General features: G+C 39.7%; 1 protein-coding gene across 6 annotated transcripts in view; it reads left to right on the forward strand.

The window, feature by feature from the left end:
* The window catches only part of rptor (regulatory associated protein of MTOR, complex 1), a 178,515-nt gene that overhangs the window by 100,860 nt on the left and 54,359 nt on the right, over window positions 1-23,296 (forward strand). For all 6 annotated transcript variants that reach the window (XM_071503413.1, XM_071503416.1, XM_071503415.1 and 3 more), the window contains 9 exons: window positions 1-4; window positions 2,403-2,547; window positions 8,647-8,722; window positions 11,704-11,805; window positions 15,420-15,503; window positions 17,280-17,390; window positions 18,470-18,544; window positions 19,087-19,152; window positions 21,990-22,181. The exon at window positions 1-4 is cut by the window's left edge and continues 97 nt beyond it. In XM_071503413.1, coding sequence (XP_071359514.1) covers window positions 1-4; window positions 2,403-2,547; window positions 8,647-8,722; window positions 11,704-11,805; window positions 15,420-15,503; window positions 17,280-17,390; window positions 18,470-18,544; window positions 19,087-19,152; window positions 21,990-22,181 — 855 coding nt within the window. The remainder of the gene's footprint in view (window positions 5-2,402; window positions 2,548-8,646; window positions 8,723-11,703; window positions 11,806-15,419; window positions 15,504-17,279; window positions 17,391-18,469; window positions 18,545-19,086; window positions 19,153-21,989; window positions 22,182-23,296) is intronic.

The following is a 23,296-nucleotide window of genomic DNA, read 5'->3' on the forward strand; positions in this document are numbered from 1 at the left end:
AGAGGTGAGACTTCACACACGCAGACACACACTTCAGGAATGCATCCCTAAACTTGTATAATCGCATAACAAATATTTTTTTTCGCACCATTGAAAGAATAATTCCAATTTCCGACAGCTTTGGCCCTGGTCTCAAAGCTTTGTGTGTCATTTACATTAATTATGATCAGAGGCGAACTGACAGGAGAGGCAAACCTGGCACCTGATGAAACCCTGATGGCACAATTTGAAATGACACCTTTAAACCCCTTTAAACCTCCCATAAAGACACAATGCAGTGCACTGCTGCTGCCTCAAAGCCCTCCTCAGTGGGACCCCTGATGTGTGCTGTAGCCTGCCTCCACTAATTGCCTGCATGTGAGGCACTCAGGGAACATCTGTAAATTTCAACATCTACCGTCTACCGAGTCGACATGTGAGCTGTTTAGGGGACATCTCTAAATTGTAGTTTCTGCCAATAGTCTGCATGTGAGGGGCAGGGTTTCGTTAATGGGCTTCTTTGCCTGGGGCCCTCCCAGAGTCTAGTAACACCACTCATTATGATAACGCTGAACTCACCAAAGTAATTTATGAATATCATAACAGGGTGACAAAGCCTCTGCAGGGTAAGGAATGTTAAATTAAACAGTATATATATCTGCCGTAACATAAAACTAAACTTCTCCCCTGTGTGGACTCCTGGATGCTACTATATCAGAGTGCAGGGTAACATTAGCAGCACTGTCCTGCTCTTATTGGATTTAGGGATTTTTATATTCCAGCAACCTCAGCCAAACTTGTTACCCGAGATCCAGTAGCATTGAGTTCACTTAACACATTGATTAATCTTGTAACATTAAAAGTGAAACATAGTGTTTAAAAATATGATGAAGCATAAATCTAACTTCTGTTGTGCTATTTTAGCGAAGCAGCTAAATAGAGTAACAACAGTGCTATACTAGTCAAATTTAAATCGTTTTTCCCTATGATAAGTAGAAATTCCTGACTCTTCCTATTTTAAGTCCACTTTTATGAGAATGGAAAGTTTGACAGGTGAGTACCATGTTACAGTAACCAATAGAAACAATGGCCAAAACTAAACTGCAAATGTGACCCAAGATGTGATAAACAAGAATGATCCTTACCAGCAAACACTTTTCTTACCGTTGCTGCCGATGGAGGGAAGAAAATCTGAGGAGCGCTGAAGCCGGGAAACTGTTCTTTATAACATGTCCAGGCAATGATGAAAAATGAAATGACCCCTGTGTTTCAGCTCAAAGGGAGTTCAAATTAGGGCGCCTAATAAAAACAGTGCACTAGTGAAGCATCAGCAGAACTAAAACTTCCCAAACATCCCTGCTGGTTGAAAACAGAGAAGATATTGATATAAAATGCCAAAGGTACAGTAAGCGCAGGATGGCTCCTCAAATTGAGATGAATTGGGTTTCGAGTGTCTAGCTCTGTAATTGGGGACATAATTTTAACAAGAATTTAGCAGCCATAAAAGTGAGTATGCACACACACACACACTGAGGCAAACACATGCATGCACACGTGCACACACTGCCAGTAAATATTCCCCACAGCCTCACCTCGCCCAGATGAAAATACACATACACTTTTCTTTTTTGACATGTATTTACCTTTTGCCTGCAGCACACATACCTTCTCTCACTGCGCTCACCCACCTCTTGTATGCAACACACATCCACAGACTCGCACGCACACACACACACACACACACACACACACTGGCACACTCAGAGAGGTACACTCAGACTTTCCTCAGACAAACTGTATCCCAGCTAGAATAGCAATGTGACAATGCTGATGGCTGCCAAAGCCTTTTAAACCCCCGGGGCTCCGCTGTTAATGAAGCAGCCCACATCAGAGAGAATCCCTGTAATGAAGGCACTGCACACCTAATCCAAATCACACACGCACACACACATACACACACACTAATTCAAACACTTCAACATTTAAACAGCTCAACACCAACAGCAGGCATTGGATTTGTCAGACACAGTCTGTCAGAAAGTACTCCACACACACACTCGCATATTTGCTCCCTCACACAAACAGGGGAATCGCAATCATAAGCCAGAGAGATTGCCATGGGATTGGCCTGGCCCCATTAAAGTGAATTAGTGAATACATTAATGAGCCGATGAGAATGTGACCACAACACGCTGCTTTAATCTGCATCTCACTGTCCTCTGTATTCTGCGAACATACACACAAACCACTGTTTTCCTCCAAAGTAGCTGCTTTGCTCTAATTAAACTTCTTTCTTTTGCCCTGTTTGAATTCCATTCACTCATTCACCGCCCCATTTTCCTCAAATGTAATCCTGACTCTGTGCTAATTTTATTCACCCAGCGCCCCCGCTCTGTCTGTCTGTTCTCTCTCTCTGTCTTTAGATTTGTTTCAGAAGTTGTTTCGTCAGGACCTGCTGGTGGCCAGCTTGTTCCGCAATTTCCTATTGGCAGAGAGGATAATGAGGTCATACAACTGCACACCGGTCAGCAGTCCCCGTCTGCCCCCTACATACATGCACGCCATGTGGTAAGACATAGGCAAAAAGAGCTAAGAGGGCTTGTTTTCATACACGCACATACACAGATGTTCTTGGCTTTGTAGAGCAGGAGGCAAGAGGAAGAGAAAAAAACCACATAGCTTTTGCTGCTTGTTTATACACATTGTTAAAGAATGAGCAGACAGATACATTCTTTCATTATACAAGAGACACACTGTGCTCTGTTAATCATGGTATGGTATGTATATTTAACGATTTTAAGTGGTAACTAGAGAGATTAAAAGATGCTATCAACGTGGTCACTTACACACTAATGGCACATCTGCCTCGGGGCTTATTTGCCCAAAAGCTATGGGTGCGTTTATTAAATTAAACTCCTCTAAAACAATTTTCTATTTTTAAAAACACCTAGTACTTTGTGTATTTGTGGCTATTTTGGCTGGTTTTGTAATTTCTCTTATTACCATAGGTCATTGGAAAAACAAGACGATTTTTGGGCACAGTAAGGTATTTCCAGCTACTCTGCTTGAGCAGAGCTTAAAAGAATACTCTCAACATTCATGGAAATATGCTGTCATATCTACAGTTAGATGAGAAAATGGATAATAATGTAATTATAATAATGATAAACTGAGTTTATATAGCACCTTTCATACAAGAAATACAGCATAAACTACATTACATGCACCAGTGCAACACATAAAAAGACATAAAATGGATGTAAAAACATCTTACAAACATTGGAACATGTTAAAAACAATAGAATGGAATAATAATGAAATAACAGAAACAATGACATAAATAAATAACTGAAATAAGATACAAACTGGTTACATAGAAAGCATAAAATCAGACGTCAACAGCATTTAAAAGAAGTTCTGAGCAGTGCATAAGTGAGATGATATAAATTTCCACTGTGTGCATTCAGGACAAACGTTTGTTTAAGAAGTCTTTAACTTAGCTTAGGAAAGAGACTGGACACAGGAGTTTATCTTCAAACAGCCCCAAAGTTAGATTCTGTCATCTATTGTTCACATCGTATGGGCAGAGCAAACAACACACTGTGGTTTAACAAGGACTTAACTTTCCTATTGGAACTAATTACTGACCAACAACTGCTGTGGTTGGTGACTGAATGCAGCATATCAGTAGACCGGTCCTCACAGTTAGGGTTAATGGATTCACACACACACACACACACACACACACACACACACACACACACACACACACACACACACAGCTCTAAACAAAACCCAGGTAAGTCTTAAATGTTTCAGTGGCTAGCTTGTTGGCTAAGAAAGAAGAAAAAGTTAAGCTAAGCTAGGCTAAATACACCCTCACACAGGAAGATGTTTATCTTCTCAGCAAACTCCCACTGAGAAAACAAACAAGTACTTGTAGTTGTCAAACTCACCTGGTTTGCTTCTGCACAGGCTGTTGATGTTGCACTGCCGCCTGTCACTGTGTGGTCCTAACAGGAAGTGGACTTTCATTCAGCTCCAGACTTTTTAGACTTTTACACATAGAGTAGCTACATATGCAATCTAATACACAAACTGAACACAAACGGTCCGTCACGGCTGCATGTGTTAATGCAACACTCAGGAGAGTTTCCCCATGTTTATTGTAAAAAAAAAAAAAAAAAAAAAAAAGCAAAATAAAATGCTTTAATTGCTTTCACAACTTCTCAGAATAAACACAGTGTGAGGAAGTGTGAGCCAAAGCATGTAGGTGTTTTTATTTGCTTCTGTCCTCTAGCATATGCACGCACCTCTCTTATGCTAAGTATAATTTCCATGATTTTATTCCTCAGTTGTCTTGTGTGTTGCTGTATGTGTTGCTCTCTGCCTCGTACACAGGCAGACAGGGCAGTGCCTTCGCTGGCAGCAGCCTCAGTCGCCCTGACTGACAAGTTGTGCACAGAACGGGGGCATCGCTTTTGCTTTAACCACCATTACACTCCTCGTGTAATCTGTCCAGCTTTGATTGAAAGCAGCGAGATAACACCTGTTCTCTGAGGGATATTAAAACATTTTGCGATACATGTCAGACATCTCTGACTGCGGTCGCCATGGCAGATTAGGGTTAAAAACAGTGGCACTGCAAAAAATAAACCACAGCGCAAAAAAAAAAAAAAGACGTTTATGGAATTATTTTACTCACACAGCCTGAAACTTGAGCCTGAGGTTGTTGAAGTGTTTTACAGTTTCCACCGTCTTTCTGATTTGTCCTCCATGTGTTCTCATTACGAGTATTGTATAGACACAAAAGGAGGCGCTGTAAAGCCTCCCTGTTGTCCATTGACTTTACATGCTTCTCCACACTGTGTAAGATCATCATCTGTCTCCCTTTAGTTACACAAACACTTCTCCCACCATCTATTGTTTCTCTTCTTGGTCTTCTATAAATGCCTCCCTCCATCTCTCCCACTCATTATTTGGCTCATGTTGGGAAAAAAAAAACCAAAAAACACTCTCTCACACTGTTCGCCTCGAGGAGCGACTTCTTGCGTAACACCCTGGCATCACTTACTGTAAAGAATACTGCTCCTTCCTCCTCGAGCAAGCAGCAGTCTTTCTTTATCGCTTGTACAGGCCCTTTATTTCAGATTGTGGGAACATTGGACTGTTTACTGCCAAAGACATTGGGAGTTGCACTTTGTTTCACATCAGCACATGCAGTATTTAGAAGGACTGAGTAACGACAGTTTGGTGTTTTAAGAGTGCAAGAAAGAAAACTGAGACGACGATAAGAAAGCAAAAGTGCCAGAGAGAAAAAGCAAGAAGAAAAATAAAAGAAATATAAAAGTTTGGATCAGCATTGGGAGGGGGGGCAGAGGGGGCGGAGGGAGCGGAGGGGGGGTAGCGGGGAGGAATTAAGCAATTGGGGGGGCTCACTGATTGATGCTGGTGTCCCAACACAAACAGCAATTGTTATTCAAATGGAGCAGAATAAAGGGAGAGCAGATAAACCCAAGGCTGATTACTCCCTTGTGGACAGTTTCAGTGTGGGAGTGTGCGTGGGTGTGTGTGTGTCTACTTTCTATGTGTGTTTGTGGGTGTGCGTCGCTGCACCATTTTCTGCAGGCAACCGGGAAAAGAGCTTAGTCAGCCGCCAACTGGTTCCCCACACTCTCTCTGTTGTCGACTGTGCCCTCCACGCACACACACACACACACACACACACACACACACACACACACACACACAGAGACAGACAGACAGACAGGTTTGGTGATGAGTTACTCATTTGTATTGGCAGGCATCATCCAAGTTAATGCTGTCATCTCAGAAGCCTCTTCCCTGCGATTGTGTCTTCACTGATGAGACTGCTCTATCTGCCTGTTTCCTCTCCGCTGGATTACATAAACACAAGTGGAGATGATTTCTTTGTTTGCAATATTTCTACACAGATTCCACTTCCAGTTTCTTCAAGTTATGGAACATAAAGAAATACCTTTTTAATTCTCCCTGCTTGAAGAATTTTATTTTCTGATTGACGTGTATTTGTGTCATAATCGATTTTTTTTTTCTCTGAACATTGGGACCAAAAAGTTAATCTTCCTCTGAAATACTTTCATTGATTACAGGAAAAAATCAAACCTTACAGTAAGACTTCGTTATATTCGTGTTTTCTTGTATCTGTCAGTGCTTCTAGATGACTTAGAAATCTACCATGACACAAAATGAGTTAGAAAGTGAAAATTTTTACTACCCTCAGCTGTTTAATCCTTTGAAATTAAATTTTTTTGTGACAGCGTTTTATTGCACTTACATCAACTTACATCAAAAGGCACAGAATGACATGTAGAAAGCTCCAGCTACAGAAAGTGCAATGGAGACACAGTGAGAAAGGTGACTGTCCACTGATTGTAAATCTTTTGCTTAATATTAAACACAATATGATAAGGTCTTGGTAAGGCACCGTCACAGACAGTGCAACAGTAGCACAAATAGGAAGAGTCATTAAGTCAGTGACCTCACGTTTGCTAACGTTTTAGCTAAAAAAACGTTGTATCAGCAAAATCCCTGAGAGTAATGTATGCAGGAGGAGGTTTTATTGCTGATCATCTCAACTTTTAATTTGAAAGGGGAAGACTTTAGACTTACCTCTAAAGTTGCATAATGTCATGGAACGCACCTCCTTCCTGAGCTGCAGTTTGCATCAAAATTCATGTTGGAGTCTGAACACACACACACGATGCACGTATTTTTAGATCAGAGTGAGTTACACTTCTCAATAATGTTATTATCATTGATTTCCATAGCAAATAATTGTCTATAAATCTGTTTAGAAGTAATAGACAAAAGATGCTCCTTTTAACTTCAAAACTTGCCTGGAAATTTTCCGATTTTTAAGTTTTCTTCAGAATCAATAATAATAATAATCGGAATTAAAAACTTCATTTATATAGCACTTTTCTTAATAAATAAAGAAAAAAGAAACATCATAAAAGTTGCATGAAAATAAATAAAGAAACAAAAGAAAAAAGAAACATCATGTAAGTCCTAAATTGCCCATATAGTGGGAAAATAAAACACAACAACATATCAAACATTCCTAAAAGAATGTTTTAAGAATTAAGAAATCAATGAAATTCAGTGATACTCAACTGTACATCCATTGTTTCACTGCAGACATGAACTGCTAATAGCTAACATGGCAATACATTTAATGGTGCAAGTTTGGCAAAATGTAAAGAATTAAAGAATAAAAGGAAATGTAAAAAGTTTCACCTCTAAATTCAACCTAGTGTGAAAACTTCCTTAGAAACCTTTAGTAAGTGTCAGAAGAGTTTACCGACCATAACCCTGCTCATGAGATACTGTATTCATACACAGTGTACCTACCAAAGGATTACCAGTTCCAATCTGTCACTGACTTTCCAAAGTAAAATCTCAACACTCTCCCATGAACTCTCTACCAAGACTTTAGCTTATTATAAATAGAAAATATAAATATATATAAATAGAAAATAGGTAATATATATATATATAAGTAATATCCAAAATACTGTACTGGTACATGCACAAGCAGTATACTACTTCTTTTGTGTGTTAAAATTATTTCAGACATGTGATATATAGCAACATGTTTAATAACCCTAACCCAGTGCAAGATGAGGAGCACCTGTTCCTAATATGCAGTAAGGTCTGTTTCTGCTGCTGGAAGACTAAATGTTTTCCTGCCACAGTGGCAGCTGAATTTATAAATTCTCCCATTTAGCCTGAACTTGTAGCAGCTGACAAGACTGCTGGAATAAATAGCCTTTTTGTTGAATTTAAAACCACCTGCTATAATTTACCTCCCAGTTTTCTGGTTGCACGGCAATGACCTCTGTGCTGTATGTTTACATGTTGCACATACATGACAGCGGTGGGTCCACTGTACCTTGGTATAATAGAGTTGCATGCCGTTATACCACTCTCAGCTAATGGGCCAAGCTGCTTAAGCAGCACAGAGAGTCTCAGACAGAGTGAACTTGGTGTCACTCTTTCAGTATCACATTACATCGCAGTGCATCAGCTGGGAACATGACTCAACCCCTAACTTGTGCTAACTGAGAGGAAAAAGCGCCGTCGAGGCCCTTAGCTCAATTTGCTGCAAGAAAAAAGGAACTGGAAAGTGTAAGGAAAGAGAAACAGGCAGAAAATAGAGAGAATAGAAGAGCAGTGATGAGGTTTGATGTGAGTTACACAACCCCATGAATTAGATATGATGACCATGAGAGAAGAGCTCGTGTTTAGAAAGGGATTAAAGGCTCCTGGCTCCTCTCTCCAGGACCTTGGCCCGGGAATTTAAAGAGGTGTATGTGCACAGTGAAGAGAAGGAGGGAGAAAACATGAGCTGAGAAACATGAGTTTAATGGAGTGGTGGAAAAGAATAAGCCGTGACCAAGGACTTAGTGCGGGGATGCATTCTTTTTTACTTTGCTTTAGGTTACAACAAGAAGGTTCCAGTGAAAATGCAACAAATCTGTGTTGTTTTTAGGATCTTTCTTATAATGTACCGTATGTTGTAATTCTAATGAGGTGTGTGTGTGTGTGTGTGTGTCTCTCTCTCTCTCTCTCTCTCTGTGTTATTGTGTCTGTGTGTGTGTGTGTGCATGCGTTACCTCTCTGCAGGCAAGCATGGGACCTGGCCGTGGACATCTGCCTCTCTCAGCTGCCTACCATCATCGAGGAGGGCACCGCCTTCAGAGTAAGTGTGTGTGTGCGAGAAAACCAAACACTGAGAAGTTGCTCCATTTAACTCTGTGCGCGCGCGCGTGTGTGTGTGTGTGTGTGTGTGTGTTTATGTGTGTGTTTGTGTGCGTGTGTGCGTGCGTGTGTGTATGTGCGTGTAGGTTAGTGGTTATGGGACATCTAGTTTTGATGGATGGCTCTTATCTTGGATCTGTCCACCACTGACGCTCATAAACCTCACACAGTTCTTGTTTGCACTGCAAGTTCTTCACCACCAGCATCTACAGCATGTCTATTAATCTCTTAAACTCTCTCTCTCTCTCACACACACATTCCCAGTGGATTACATTGCAAAATGTCATGTCTAATAATTCAAGTGTGAGCGTTAAATAAAAAAATAGCTGCTGAAACCACTGGCCCTGCACTTTGAGCCACTGGTGTGTTTATTGTTATATTTACTGGTGTGGCAGGAGACTGTGATGGAGATGCTGAGCGTAATGGAAACACGCTGTGAGAGCCCGATGATGACTTAGAATATCTGGGTCAACACAAGACAGATGTGTGTGTGTTTGTGTGTGTCAGTGCAGACAGCAGGGACATGTGCTTTGTAATTCAACCGAATCAGAAAAGTCAACAGAGAAGCTGCTTTTCCTGATGTTAGCACTTTTCCTAGGGCCTTTTTCACTCCTTCACCTGGTCCTCGGAGGTGGGCATCTCCTCTCCTCCATTGCTCCTCTGGGAGCAGTTTTCCATCCTCACTCCTCCTCTACTTTCTCCTGCACTCAGGCCGAAAACACTTACCGCCACCATAATTGAGCCTCTGAGGAGCACTAAAGGAGATCCTCCCTCTCTGTCTTACTCCATCTTTCAGGAGCCTTTAATTCCTCTCTGATGTACCTCACTGTTACAAATTCTGCTTTATTTTCTACTCTCTGTAATTAATGAGTGTTGGCAATATTTTATCACTCTATCACACACTTATCTACACCCAACCACCCTTCCCCCAAGCTTTTTGTTGCCTCAGGGTAACAGTAAGCCATGTGGGTGTAGAAAATAACCAAGGAAAATCAGATTTCTATCTGCATTAACTGAAAACCAGCAGCATATGGATTAGAACAGACTTTCTTTAAGTGATAACTTTTTTCCACATATATTTGATAAACCTAGGTCTTCATTTTCTGATTTCACTTCTCTCTGTTTGTATAAGAAATCCTGTATATATAAAGTTCCACCGCATACTTACTTATGCTGAAGAGTATGGTTTCTTTGTGTTGGCTCCTGAGGTGAAACCTAAATAACTTAAACCTGATTGTACGGCCCAGACTCCTCAAAAAAAAAAACAGGTCAAGTTCCTTTTGTCTCTGTACACCATAATTATTTTACATAATTGTATGTATTTTATGGTATTTTTCTAACATTCTTGTCATTTATTTATTTATTTTTTTAAATTTAAGGTTAATGTGTCAAAATTCTATTTTTATATAGATTTATATAAATAAATAAGTAAATAAATAAAATTCTATTTTTAAATAGATTGATACAAACAGATAAAGGAAATTCTCTTTTATATAGATTTGTATAGAAATAGATTTTATATAAGATTTTCCAACTAAACTCTGTCTGAATGTTGTCGTCCATCCAGCAGCTATAATCTGCATGAGAGAAGAGTTGACTCAAACTTCATCTGAGTGGCGTTTATTTATTGCAGTACAATGCGCTAAGATCAATAAACTTAACAAGCAGCAATGAGTGCTTTGTAAACTTTTTTGCCCTAGGTGTTGTCTCTCAGGCTATGTACTATGCAGGGTGCCCTCTTTTGTTGGGTCTATGCAGCCTAAGAGAAAGACTGCAGGCACCACTCAGGGCTGAAATAAGCACCTCTATTCTTTCTGCCTTATTTTTGTTCTTATTATTTTGTTATTCAGTTTCCTAGAAAAAATAAACCTCATAAAAGTCTGTTCAGATTTCAGTCAGCACCATCAGTCCTGTCACTACTACTACAGTACAGGTGCAGTAGGTTGCAATAGTGAGCAAATGACAATTTTTTTTAAAAACTAAAATGAGTTGATCATTCACCAGCTGGTCAATCTGTCCATGTCTTTATCTACTGCTTATTGCCCCCAGGTTGTGTTAATTGAATAAATTATATAATTATTAGTTATTGTATTATACAGTTGTAAAGTACTGAAAAAAACTTGATACAATAATACATTATTATAGGCCATATAGTCCCTACTGGTTTGCCATCGTACTTTTATATTTTGTCTGAAACAGATATTAAACTTTATAAACTTTATTTTAAAAAGTCTTAAATTCACCTTGGTCCTGATTTAATCATATTTTCATTTACAGTTTCTCCTAAATCAGTAGACACAGAGATTTTTGTAGTTCAGATGCTAGTACAACATTATCTATCATAAGGTGCCAGGTCTCTATGAAGGAAACTAAACATGGTTTTACAGAGATCTACATTACAACATTATACCCACTGAGCTGGACCTTTACCCACCGTACAGCTATTTTGTTCATGTACCACTGAGTTTGTGTGTGTGTGTGTGTGTGTGTGTGTAGAGTTATTAAGCTTTAATTATGCACAAATTAATTTCGCTGTCCAGCCGAGAAGTGTTGATATTTCCCCTCCACACATCCATCAACTGTCTACTCTGCGCTGTCGTAATTCCCACAGCATTATTAACACCAGGCGATCAAAAACTCTGCGGCCAGCAACTAATCAATCAGGCAAACTGCCATGGCAGCAGAGAGAGAGGGGAGAGGGAAGGTGATCATGATAGATCAGGATTTATGCCGTTACTGCAGTGCAGTGTCACTTCTGAGCTCATTGTGTCAGGGCTTCTATGAAATGATAGGCTAGTCACTGCAGACTGGCTCATTGTGTGTCTGTGTGAGTGTGAGAGAGAGAGAGAGAGGCAGAATGAGTAAGCACAATAATTTCTTCAAAATGGTGATAAACACTCTGTGCGTGATTCATGTCCACAGCACAGTCCGTTCTTTGCGGAGCAGCTGACGGCGTTTCAGGTGTGGTTGACGATGGGCGTGGAAAACAGGAACCCTCCTGAGCAGCTCCCCATCGTACTGCAGGTACAGAAACACACACATGCAGGCACTCACTCCAACCACAGTCTCTCTTTTCACATTTATGTTTCCAAAGCTTGTAAAGGAAAATAGTGAATAAAGAAAAAAAAAAGTGACTATACTGAAACCTGATTATATAAGAAGACAGTCACTGTCTGATGGAGGCAGGTAAAAACTGAGCTGCTGCTGCTCCACCCCCAGAAAATGAAGCTTTTCAAAATCAGACAGGCCCATAAAGCTTGAAAATTATTTTCTAAATGTTTCTCTCTGTGTCCCTCTCTGAGCTTTGATGATAATTCAGTATTACAATTATGATTCAGTATGTGCTGTGAAAATGTTTTTGTAGTAGTCTGATGGATTTAGGAGCAGTGATTATAGATTCTAGTAGAGCTGCCGAATGTATAATAAAGAAATAAAAATATTTATTTATTTTGTTTCTTTCCTCAGCACTCTGTTGGAAAATGTGTTGAAGTACTTTATGCTTCATAGTACAGGAGGAGCTGCATGTTTTATTGAGTCACCTTTCAGTGACACTTCTAACATGGCTCAGGTGTGATTTAAATAGTGTCATAGTTCCATGGCAGCTACAGTACATTTATGGTTATATAAACAGAGGATATAAAATGCCCAGTGTCACTGAATTATTTGTTGTTTAATGAAGCACAAAATATTGTGAATGAACCAATTTCAGCGTGTCAACAGATGGTTTTGACCAACTTGCCTGCTGTCACAATAATGCCCAAAAATACTAAAAAAATCAAAAATAACCCTGATAAAACCACATTAATCATCAGCCTTACTCAGCTTTCATTCACATAAAGTAATAAGGGTACAACCGTCCGACAAAACTTTTTAAAAACATCATATTGTGTCCGCTCTGAATAAAACAGGCAGCAGAATTTATCCAATAAATGATGCCATTAAGGAGAAAATGTATGAGAGGGTGTCTCTGGGTTGGTTAGTGAGAAGTGAGGGCGAGTGCCTCTTGCACTCTCATGATGGTCATTTATTTAACCGCATAAATGACTATTGAGCTGCAAAGTGAGTTTAAAATCCATCACTGGTGCAGCTTGTGAGAGAATTCCAAACCCTCCTCTACCTTGATATAGTTTTCACCAACACTTCCACTCGTGCACCAGGTGTCAGATGTCATGCAGCCATTGCAGCTGTTTGAACTGAGGAGCTGTGGAGCATTTAAATAACTGAGACCTGTGTTTGAAAACTAAAATGCCGTTACTTTGTCAGGCAGGTGAAGCCGGGAATGTTGCATGAGAAGGGCTTCACGTTTCATTAGGCATGAGCGAACTCAGTGCTCCATGAGTGACTTTATTAAACACACACATCACCTGCCAAGAGTCCACCATTAGCACAGAATGTTATTACAACAATATTTTTAACACCATTACCTCTCACTGCTCCTCTTTTTTTTTTCCTTTATCTATCTTCGCTCTCCTCCTTTATACAAGACGCTCTTTCCTTCAGGTTAACACTTTAGCTCTGCCAACAGAAATGTGTGATATTTGCTGCAAAATAATTCCTGCAAATTGAGCTCAGCATTTGCAGGCCAGTTTTCTTCCTTACAACCCTGCAACAAAGGCTGTGACAAGAGCAGTGTTTACTGTGTTCCCTGAAGTGGTATTAAATTTGTTTGGGATGCTTTAATTGGGGGGAAATCTTGCCAAAACCTTGTAATTGTCCATCAGCTGTAGAGTTACAGCAGTCGGATGTTTCCCCACCTCCCTTTCCCTCGTCCTCCCACCACCACCACCCCCATCCCGTGGGGTCGTACAGTTGTGGTGTTGTATTATATCACAGCGTAGTAGCAGTGTGCTGCTGTCCGTGTTGAATGGTAATTTCCTGCTGACTCAGTGCGCTGCCAGCCGCAGCCCGTCCATACAGCAGATCTGTCGGGACCCGTTAAAAGCCGAGGAGAAGGCAAACGGCTTGGGGAGTATTGGTGTGTGAGAGCATATGTGCGTATTTTTGTGTATGTATGTATATGTTTGCTGTTGAAATGCATGGGAGGATGTAAAGCATACATAACCTTTTACGCAACATTATACAGCTTCACACCTTGATGGGAAAGTAATTCATGCTCTCTGATGTATGATATGGACACATAAACAGGTTTTATACCCTTTTAAGCACACAGTTGCATAAGAATGAACTTTAAAGAGTGACCTATTCTTAGAGGATTTACGATTTGATGCCAAAATATAATCTGGCTCCATTTGAAAGACGCAAAGAGCGACAAGAAAAGGGCAACAGAGAGTAATCCATCAATAATGCTCTTTAATGAAATGAGCAAAGGGAGGACAACAGAGCTCAGGAAGAAGAGACACGGTGCAGCGTTGTCTTGACAACAGCCGTTTCATCCAGGAAGGATTAACAGATTTTGCAAAGGGATTACAACATCTCTAAATTGCGATGTTACGTTAACAGCAACACATTCACATTCGCACACATTTGGCTTTGTCACTAAAGTGATTAAGGGCATGCATATGCATCATATAATATCATGACGGCATGTGTATCACAGCTCATACACAGTGTGATCATGAGAAGTGCTTACTCATCTCAGTAAAGGAGATTGGAGTCAGGGTGTTACGCAGATATGAAACACACATTCTCATGCATTTTAATGTCACAGCATTGCTCCGGGATTGTGTTTTCATCCTTGTTACAGTGAAATGTATGTTAATGTGTTACTTGAATCATGTGCATAAAATTAGTTTATGTATGTGTGACTGTGGAAAATATTCACCGACATCTTTGTCAAATCCTTATTCTTCCTCCGTCTGTATTCTGGCATGTTGGTTTTTCTTATTCGTATAGAGCACACACACCTAAGTCACACACAAAACCATGTTCCCACGCTCTTCCTTGGAGCTGGAGGTAACCCTGGGCTGGTCTTCCCCGGCCTCCTTCCGTTTGTGTGGTCACGCTCACCAGGTTAAAGTCACGGAGGACGCTAATAATACATTATGTGTTGGAGGAAATGTCCATGTGCGTGTGTATATGTGTGTGTACCTGGGTTCCTCCATATGCTTGTTCTCACACACACTGGGGCAGTCACATGGGGATTTAGCAGTGTCCAGCCTTCACACAGGCTTTGTGCTGCACTGCGCTTAATGTTGCATAAACCTCACACACATACACGCACACAATTTTAGCGCATACCATGCATTCTTAAAATAGTTCTCCTTGGCCAAAAAACAGCTACATCGTGATCCCACCAAGCATCACTGTTACATTGCGTGTGCACATATACGTAAACCGATTTGCACGCACAAACTGACGTATTGTCCTTAAGAAGCAGAGTGACATGGCAGCCAAGAGGACACACCCGATCACCCACTCAGAAGTCCACACCTCCGTGTGCATACACACACATTATATTTCTGTGTGTGTGTGTACATACACAAATATATGTGAGTAAACAAGTTCAACCTGGTGCCAGCGTGTCAGTAGTAGTGGTGGGAGAGCCACCTGTTTCACTCCACCTCCTCACCCTTGCTGCAGTTTCTCCCGCTGTACTTCCTCCTCCTCTTCCTTTAATCTCAGACTTCCTCTTGATTCAGAGGCAGCACAGTTGACCTATGACCTCTGCTCTCTTTCAGGTCCTCCTTAGTCAAGTGCATCGGCTGCGGGCTCTAGACCTGCTTGGACGGTTTCTGGACCTGGGACCCTGGGCAGTCAGTCTGGTGTGTTCAGCTCCACATTCACCTGTTTGACAATGATGGAGTTAAGATTGAAAAATCAATTCTCAACATTAGAATAACTTGAAATAACAAATAAAGCAGTTTCACATTAAAAATCAGTGATTCACTGGCGCTCTTGCTCGGAGAACGTCTCGGACCAGAGCAGCCTAACAGTTGCTTTGCTTTTATACTCTGATCCAGTTAAAATATATAGTTGGAAATAACCAAGGAATCTTTATCTTAATGTGACTTAAAACTGAATAAAAGTCAATTTTAGGTTTTGGCAGGAAACCACAATGCCTACACATGTACATAGAGGATATGATCTCATTGACAGACGACCAAATTAAACTGATTCTTAGCAAGATTAAAATCACTATTTCTCTAGGCTGAGATTTCTCCATTGGTGGAAACATTTGGGATAATATAAATACACAACTCAAAAAATATATAGCATAGATCTAGTCATTTTTAGACATTTTAATGTGGAAAGGTTACATATTAAAACTTAAAACCCATGAAAAAGGACAGTTGAAAATCCTAACAGCATCTAGTCTTTTTCCAGAGAGAGTATCCCCGTTAATCTTGATGATCCACAGACTTCACTTACACTAACAGTTTTCATTCGAATTACTGGTTAGTAAGTGTGTGGATTATCAGGAGACATTTTTACAGGTAAGACACAAGGCTGATGACCTAGAGCAGAAGCAATATGTTATTGACCTCTGCTGTGTTGGGACAAAGGCAGCTATCTTTAAATCTTAGCACCTTAAATGCCGCTGCCAACACGACTAGCTACCAGGTAAATAAGAAAATAGAATTTTTTGTATTTTGGGTATACTCTCCCATTAATGTGGGTTGTTTTTAAAAAAAAAAAAAAAAAAAGAGTTACAAAATAAATTCTAATATAAGTTGGTTTCAGTAGCTAATTCTTCTGCCTTCTGTAATTTGGAAAACTAAAACTTAGCAGCAGGTGGAAACCGTTGTGGAAACAGTGTGTTAATTAGTGTGAGCTTCAGCTGTGATTCTAGGTGTATTTTTTTGTGAGAGCCCAGCTAGCAGTTTCCCTCTGTCTCCAGTCTTTTAGCTAAGCATTGCTAAGCTAATCACATCTTCACTGCAGCTCCATATTTAGCGAACAGGCATCGAAGTGGTATCGGTTTTCTTATTTAAATCTCAGAAAGAACTTGAAACGGAATAATTCTTAAAATGTTGAACTATTTCTGAAGGATTAGAAAGAAGCACTGTGTATTTTGTAGCGCATTTACCATAACTGGCAGGTCACACTCAGCTAGCTAGCTGCCACTCAGCTAGACACAACTCAGCTGAACAGAAAATAAATTGCTTTGTAAACAGCAAAACAGACAGTGAAGTGCTATATCTACATCAAATATTCAGTTGAACCTAACCAATTAAGCTACTTCTTTTTTACTATTTGGAAGAAAGTAATATTTTTTCTGAAGATATTGTGTAGTTTAATTGAATTGGCCATGCAGTTTCGTACTTTACTGCATGCTTCAAGGGGCAAACTCCCCTTATTGGCAAAGCTGAAACTGAGCACAGACATTTGACCTGAAGTCAGAAGTCAGACCATATTCTTTAACTAATAACCCGCTCAGTCTTGTGTACGTGTTTACACTTCAGACCACAGGTGTGTTTGGGTGGTCAAACCTGGACCGTCACATTCAGCAGCAGGGCTTGGCACATAACTGCAATATCAGTACGGCTTTGTAAACACCAGTGCTGTGTGTGTTTGTGTGTTTGTGCATGTGTTTCCAGGCCCTGTCTGTAGGGATCTTCCCCTATGTGTTAAAGCTGCTTCAGAGCTCAGCCAGAGAGCTGCGGCCGCTGTTGGTTTTCATCTGGGCTAAAATCCTGGCTGTGGACAGTGTAAGTTATGTAAAATACTCATACATATTAGTCTTTCTGCCTCATCTCCTCTAAACCCTTATTGTCTTGAAATTTTATCAGCGTTTTTACATCACAGGTTTAAACGAGCAGTGTGTAAGATTTAGTGGCATCTTGTCCTCTCTAGAACCAGTGTTTGGTTTCTCTCTTCTGGGCTGTAGACACATAGTGGTGCAACATGGTGGGCTCTGTGGAAGATGACCCACTCCCCATGCAGATATAAAGGGCTCATTTTAAGCTAATGAAAACACAATTTTTAGTTTGAGGTGATTATGCACTGACAAAAACAAGGTTATGAAGATTATATTCCATTTCTGCAAATAGATTTCCATAAACCCTACACACTGGTCTCTTTAATCTCATAGAAGAAAATAGAAATTCTTTTTTTTTTTTTTTTTTTTTGCACTGATGATTTTACAATGACAAAAAGGGCAGATCAGGTCAAGCATACAAAATAGTATATTTATGTCTTTGGATATGTTAAGTAAGTACAATCTGAAATTGTTAAAGTTGCTTTAGTTTTTTAGTTGTTTATGCATTTATGTGTTAATGTTTTTATTTTGGAATGATGAAATATTTGTTCATTATTGAGATAGACTGCCAGTCTTACATTTCAAATGACTCCTTTTGCCTTGATTTTATTTTTCACATAAAAAAGAAAACTGCATACTCCCACACATTTTTTGTAAATGTTTCAATTAGACAGTGACTTTGATCTAGAGAAGTTAGCTTAACTGTCAGTAAGACTAAAAATATGAATAGACCCCTAAAGCCTTTAAAGTAATCTGCATCGTGAGTCATGTAAAGTCATGTCATTTTTTGGAATAAGTGAAATTATTCAGAATCATAGACAATTTCAGTAAAATCAATCAACAGTATGGAAGGGCTACCAAGGGTTAAATGGACAAATACTCTCTATGACAGAACTGCTGAGTGGAAAGTGAATTTAATTAATCTCTCTCTCTCTCTCTATCTATCTATCTATCTATCTATCTATCTATCTACTATCTATCTATCTATCTATCTATCTATCTACTCTATCTCTGTCTCTCTCTCTGCAGTCATGTCAAGCTGACCTAGTGAAAGACAATGGACACAAGTACTTCCTGTCAGTTTTGGCCGACAATTACATGCCAGTGAGTATTGACTAATCATGTCAACATGTTTTTGAAGACCGTGACCCACCTATGACTTTCATAAACATGATATAACAGTACATATCACTGTTTTTCTCTTCGATTGTCTCCTCCTCATCACTTTGCTGTAATAAGGGTTCAACAGAAACATTTCAGAAAGGTGTGTGAAAGTATGACAAGAAATAAGATCTCAGAGTTCCAAAGGTGATTCATTGGCATGACAGGTTGAGAAAAAAACAATATTGCCAAAGTATCAAATTACAATTTCTAAAAATACCAAATACAAATTACAACAACACCAAGATCAATATACATGTATACATTAATTATATTTATACAGTATATTATTTGTGTGTGCGTCTAGGTCATTCACTGTCCCTCAGGTTGTGGCGTGTTGATATATGTTAGATATATGCAGCAAGAAATGCCCTGTCTCCTTCTCCTAGGATTATATTTAGTTCATTGAAATTTGGGAATACAGAAATGGTTGAAGTAAACATTCCTCATTTGCAGCTCAGTCATCGTCTCCTTCTCTGTTTCAGGCTGAGCATCGAACAATGGCTGTTTTCATATTGGCTGTTATCGTCAACAGCTACAACACAGGACAGGTACGAGTGTGTGTATGAGCGTGTTTGGACATGTGTGTATTTTCACACTGCTGTCTGTTTGCTTGCAAGAAGCCCAAAGGGAGAATGTACCAAATTATTCATTTACTTCCCTCACCAGAACCACGCAGGGTTCTTTCAGGGCCAGATGTCACTTTGAGAGATGACTCTATTGCCCATTGTGTGTTTCCGGGAGATATTGGTTATGTGACATTTTTGTCACCAACAGTCCCCTCTATAATCTCCGTCTCCGTCCCAGCCACCTCCGTGGTGACACTTTATCACCACAAGTGTAACTTCGGTCTGCTCCTGGCCTCCGGTGTTCAATCCCAGAAGCCTTTTGTGCCTGACGGTGATCAAATGTCCAAGGGTGTGATGCTGGGGTGATGTAGCTTGTCATTTCATGGAGCGCACACACACACACACACACACTTTGACACACTATTCCACAAAGAAATATTCAACCATCCCTCCTTTTCAAGTCGCCTGCTCTGTGCAGTTATTTTTCCATCTAGTCGTGAATGTTATTTGACTCATTCGTTTCTTTCTTCACTACCTTTCAGTACTTCTCTCTCTTGACATTATATAAATTTAACAAATCAGAAAAGCTATATGTGCTCTCAAGCTCAGAAAAACCCATTCTTCTTCCATACCACTGTGTACTTTATGCTTCTGCCTCTCTCACAGGCCTGTAAATAATAGATGATAACCAACATTACAGAGAGAGACTCTGCCTGCTCCACATCTCCATTATTTATCCCTCTTACTTTCAACAACAGCGCTCATTACTGCAGTATCGCTGTTGCAAACATGTCACCGAGCAATGGCGTCTTAATATTCCAGCTCTCAGGGTTCAGCTTGGAGCTGCGATCAGAGCCAAGTGAACGACGCAGGAGCGATCTGAGGCACGTAAAGAAATTAGAGAGAAGAGTCGGGTCCATGAGTCACGGCTGATAAAAGATTTGTTGTCGAGACACCTCAGTCTGCAGGAGACAAAGGAGGATTCTCAGCACACCATTTGTTGTGGTTATGAGGTGTCCTTTAAAGGCTTTTTGATGCACATGATCATTGTGTTGATGTCTCACAGAAATTATGCATTTACTAAGTTGTAGGTTTACAAAGGCTGATATACAACTACAAACTTTGGAAATATTTGTCAGAATCAGAATCAGAATCAGAATCAGTTTTATTGCCAAGTATGTTTCCACATACAAGGAATTTGTTTTTGTGATTGGTGCAATTGGAGGTTCTTGGAGGTTCTTGTATGTTCACCAGTGTGAACATCACTTTACAAGCTCAAAATCTTTTTGACCCTAGTCTGAGCCCAAACAGCTCAACTATAATTCCACCTTGTTCAGTCTTTGACTGACATGGTCAGAGGCTTTAATTTAGCTATATGCTCATTATTAAGGAGACAAAGAAAAAAATTTAATAAATGAGTTGCAAAACATAACGAATGCAGATGATCCCACGCAGCTGCACTACATGGTACAATTAAGAAGTTAACATCCAGTCGCTCTGTGGCATGGATAAAAATACAAAAACAGTCTGTCAACAAGTACATAGAAAATGGATATTATAGTAGGGTCTCAGTGCAATAACCCCTCATTACAAAAATAATTGCACATGTGAGAGTTCAGTGGTACAGCAACCCCAGGCACTGGGCTACAGAGGTGTGGAAAAAGTGATATGGTCAGATGAGTCACCCTCCACCTTATCCACGACAATTGGGCACTGCATTATGTTGAGGTGTTTCTAAACAAACATAGAAACACATTTCAGTCTAATGGTGTATCGCTCAACTCCATCACTAACCACAACATTAGTTATAAACACAGTTGTGTTAACGTCTCTCGGAAAGTTTTAACAAAAATTTACCTTTAAAAGTTTGGTAACGGGAGAATATGTGGCCGGGGAATTGTTTTGGACCTGATTTAAATAGTTTTGGTGTGCTTAACAAAGTGGCCAGGTAGTGTACAATATGCTGATTTTACCAAGTAAAGGTAATTTACAGCCAGGCCTTTATTAGAGACTGCACTTGATTTTTGTAATGTTGGAGAGGGATGTTTTCTTTGTTTTCTCAAAGTTTAACATCCATTACAGTCAAGTAAAGCACTGAACTCATGTCACTTCATGAAAAGAAGAAACACAAAAGCAGCTGGGAACAAGAGCGGAGAGTATTTGTTAATGCACTACCGCAAAAAAGACATTTCAAAGAGAAAGTTTAAAAGGATTTTGAATAAAGCATGCCAGCTTTTCCTTCCTACTTTAGACTGACTCAAACCTTGATGGACCAGTTTCCTTTTGTTCACAAAAAATTTGAAGGAGGCTGAAGGGGTTCAAGGAAATAAGTCATACTGCTGCAGAGCATTATAATCTCCTTGTACATCACACAGTGTGAGGTTACAGGTTAGTGGTGATTAACTGGGTAATGAGTTACAAGTCTGCTCCCAGCCTGAAGCCTCTTTGCTGCCGGGGGATTAAGACTGATATATGATGCTGATATTGTCCTTTTATTAATTATTAAAAAGTGATAGGTCACTGTTGACTAGCACAATTTGTCCATGTCTGCTGTAGTAGGACAATAGAACAAAGTGTGTGAGTGCTTTTAAAAGTTAGTGACTCAAGGGAAATTATATCTAAGACAAATGGCCTTTTCACTGTTATTACTTCATAACTTACAGTCCTTAAAATCATCTTAAATTTCCTGTTTCATGTTCTCCACAGGTATTTCCCCCTTTTAAAACCTAAAAGCATAAAGGACACATCTGAACAACTCAACATGTCACTCATTATTCTGCATCACTCCATTCTCACTCATGCTCCTCTCCCCCATCCAGGAGGCCTGTCTGCAGGGCAACCTAATAGCCAACTGCCTGGAGCAGCTGTCAGACCCTCATCCCTTGCTCCGCCAGTGGGTGGCCATTTGCCTGGGCCGCATCTGGCAGAACTTTGACCCAGCGCGCTGGTGTGGAGTCAGAGACAGCGCCCACGAGAAGCTCTACACCCTGTTGTCAGATCCCATCCCTGAGGTGAGAGGTTAATACCTGAGCTCTGATAGATTTAAAAACTAAGCAGGGATGTTTGAGAAGCCATGATATCTTGTTTTACAAATGCTTCATATTTCACATTTTGGTTTTTTGTAATAAGTCATCTTGTCAAGCACCATTTGCATTAGATTTTGATGTTTGTTTTAAAGTAACTTGTTTAGATTTTTCTCTCAGATGTTCAGTCTTTTCAGACTGCATGGCTGCCACACAGAGTAATAACTCTTTGATAGCAAATATCTTTTTCGTTTCTTTAGTTTGTTCAAGGCTCAACGTTCACCTCAGAAAGAAGCAGATGAATTAATGTCTGATTAACTAGTATTATTATTGCCTCCTAAAATGGTCCACATTGAAAAACAGATCATCTGTACGCACCTTTATCTTGAATTTCTGAGGTTTACCGGTATTTAGTTATCTAATATTTTAACCAGTTTAATGAGATTTTTATGCTAGTTTTCAAATATCTTATGTCTTATCAGGACATGATACTCTGATACTCTGATGATACTTTTTTTTTTTTTTGATTATGCCAAAATTTTCTTGATTACACGATTTGCTTATTTTTAATCAAATACAGAGAAAATTCCCAAAAGATGCAGGGTGTAACTAACTTCTTGAGTGCATCTAAATACAGCATCTGAAGGCCTGATCGAGATATAAAAGTATTTTTGATTATTTGTCTATGATTTACAATTTTATTTTGAAATATAACATCAATACTATTTTAGAGAACCTCCAAAATAAATGGCCCATTCCCACAAAACAGAGAAACAGAATTTTTCAGAGAAATAAAGTTGAAAAGTTTTCTCACAGTTCTGAGAGAAAATGAAATGGAAATCAACATCCTCACTGTGCGTCCACATCATCCTTTCCTTTTATTGTTTTGTGGAACATATTTCTGTTACGCACCGTATATGATATTCTTTCATATGCAGCAACTCACGCTAACTCACCCAGTTCGGAGAAGAAGGTCCTGCCGGCGTCGCCCAATTCCTGAGAATAATTTATAATCCAGTGGTTCTCGGTGTCTGGGTCTAGTTCCAAACAGTAGAAACTGCACATTTGTGACATTAACAACAGAAAAGAACAGTAAATCTTCA

Source organism: Trachinotus anak, unplaced genomic scaffold (genome assembly GCF_046630095.1).
Source record: "Trachinotus anak isolate AG129_WGS33_773 ecotype Australia unplaced genomic scaffold, CSIRO_AGI_Tana_v1 ptg000019l, whole genome shotgun sequence".
Taxonomy (NCBI): domain Eukaryota; kingdom Metazoa; phylum Chordata; class Actinopteri; order Carangiformes; family Carangidae; genus Trachinotus; species Trachinotus anak.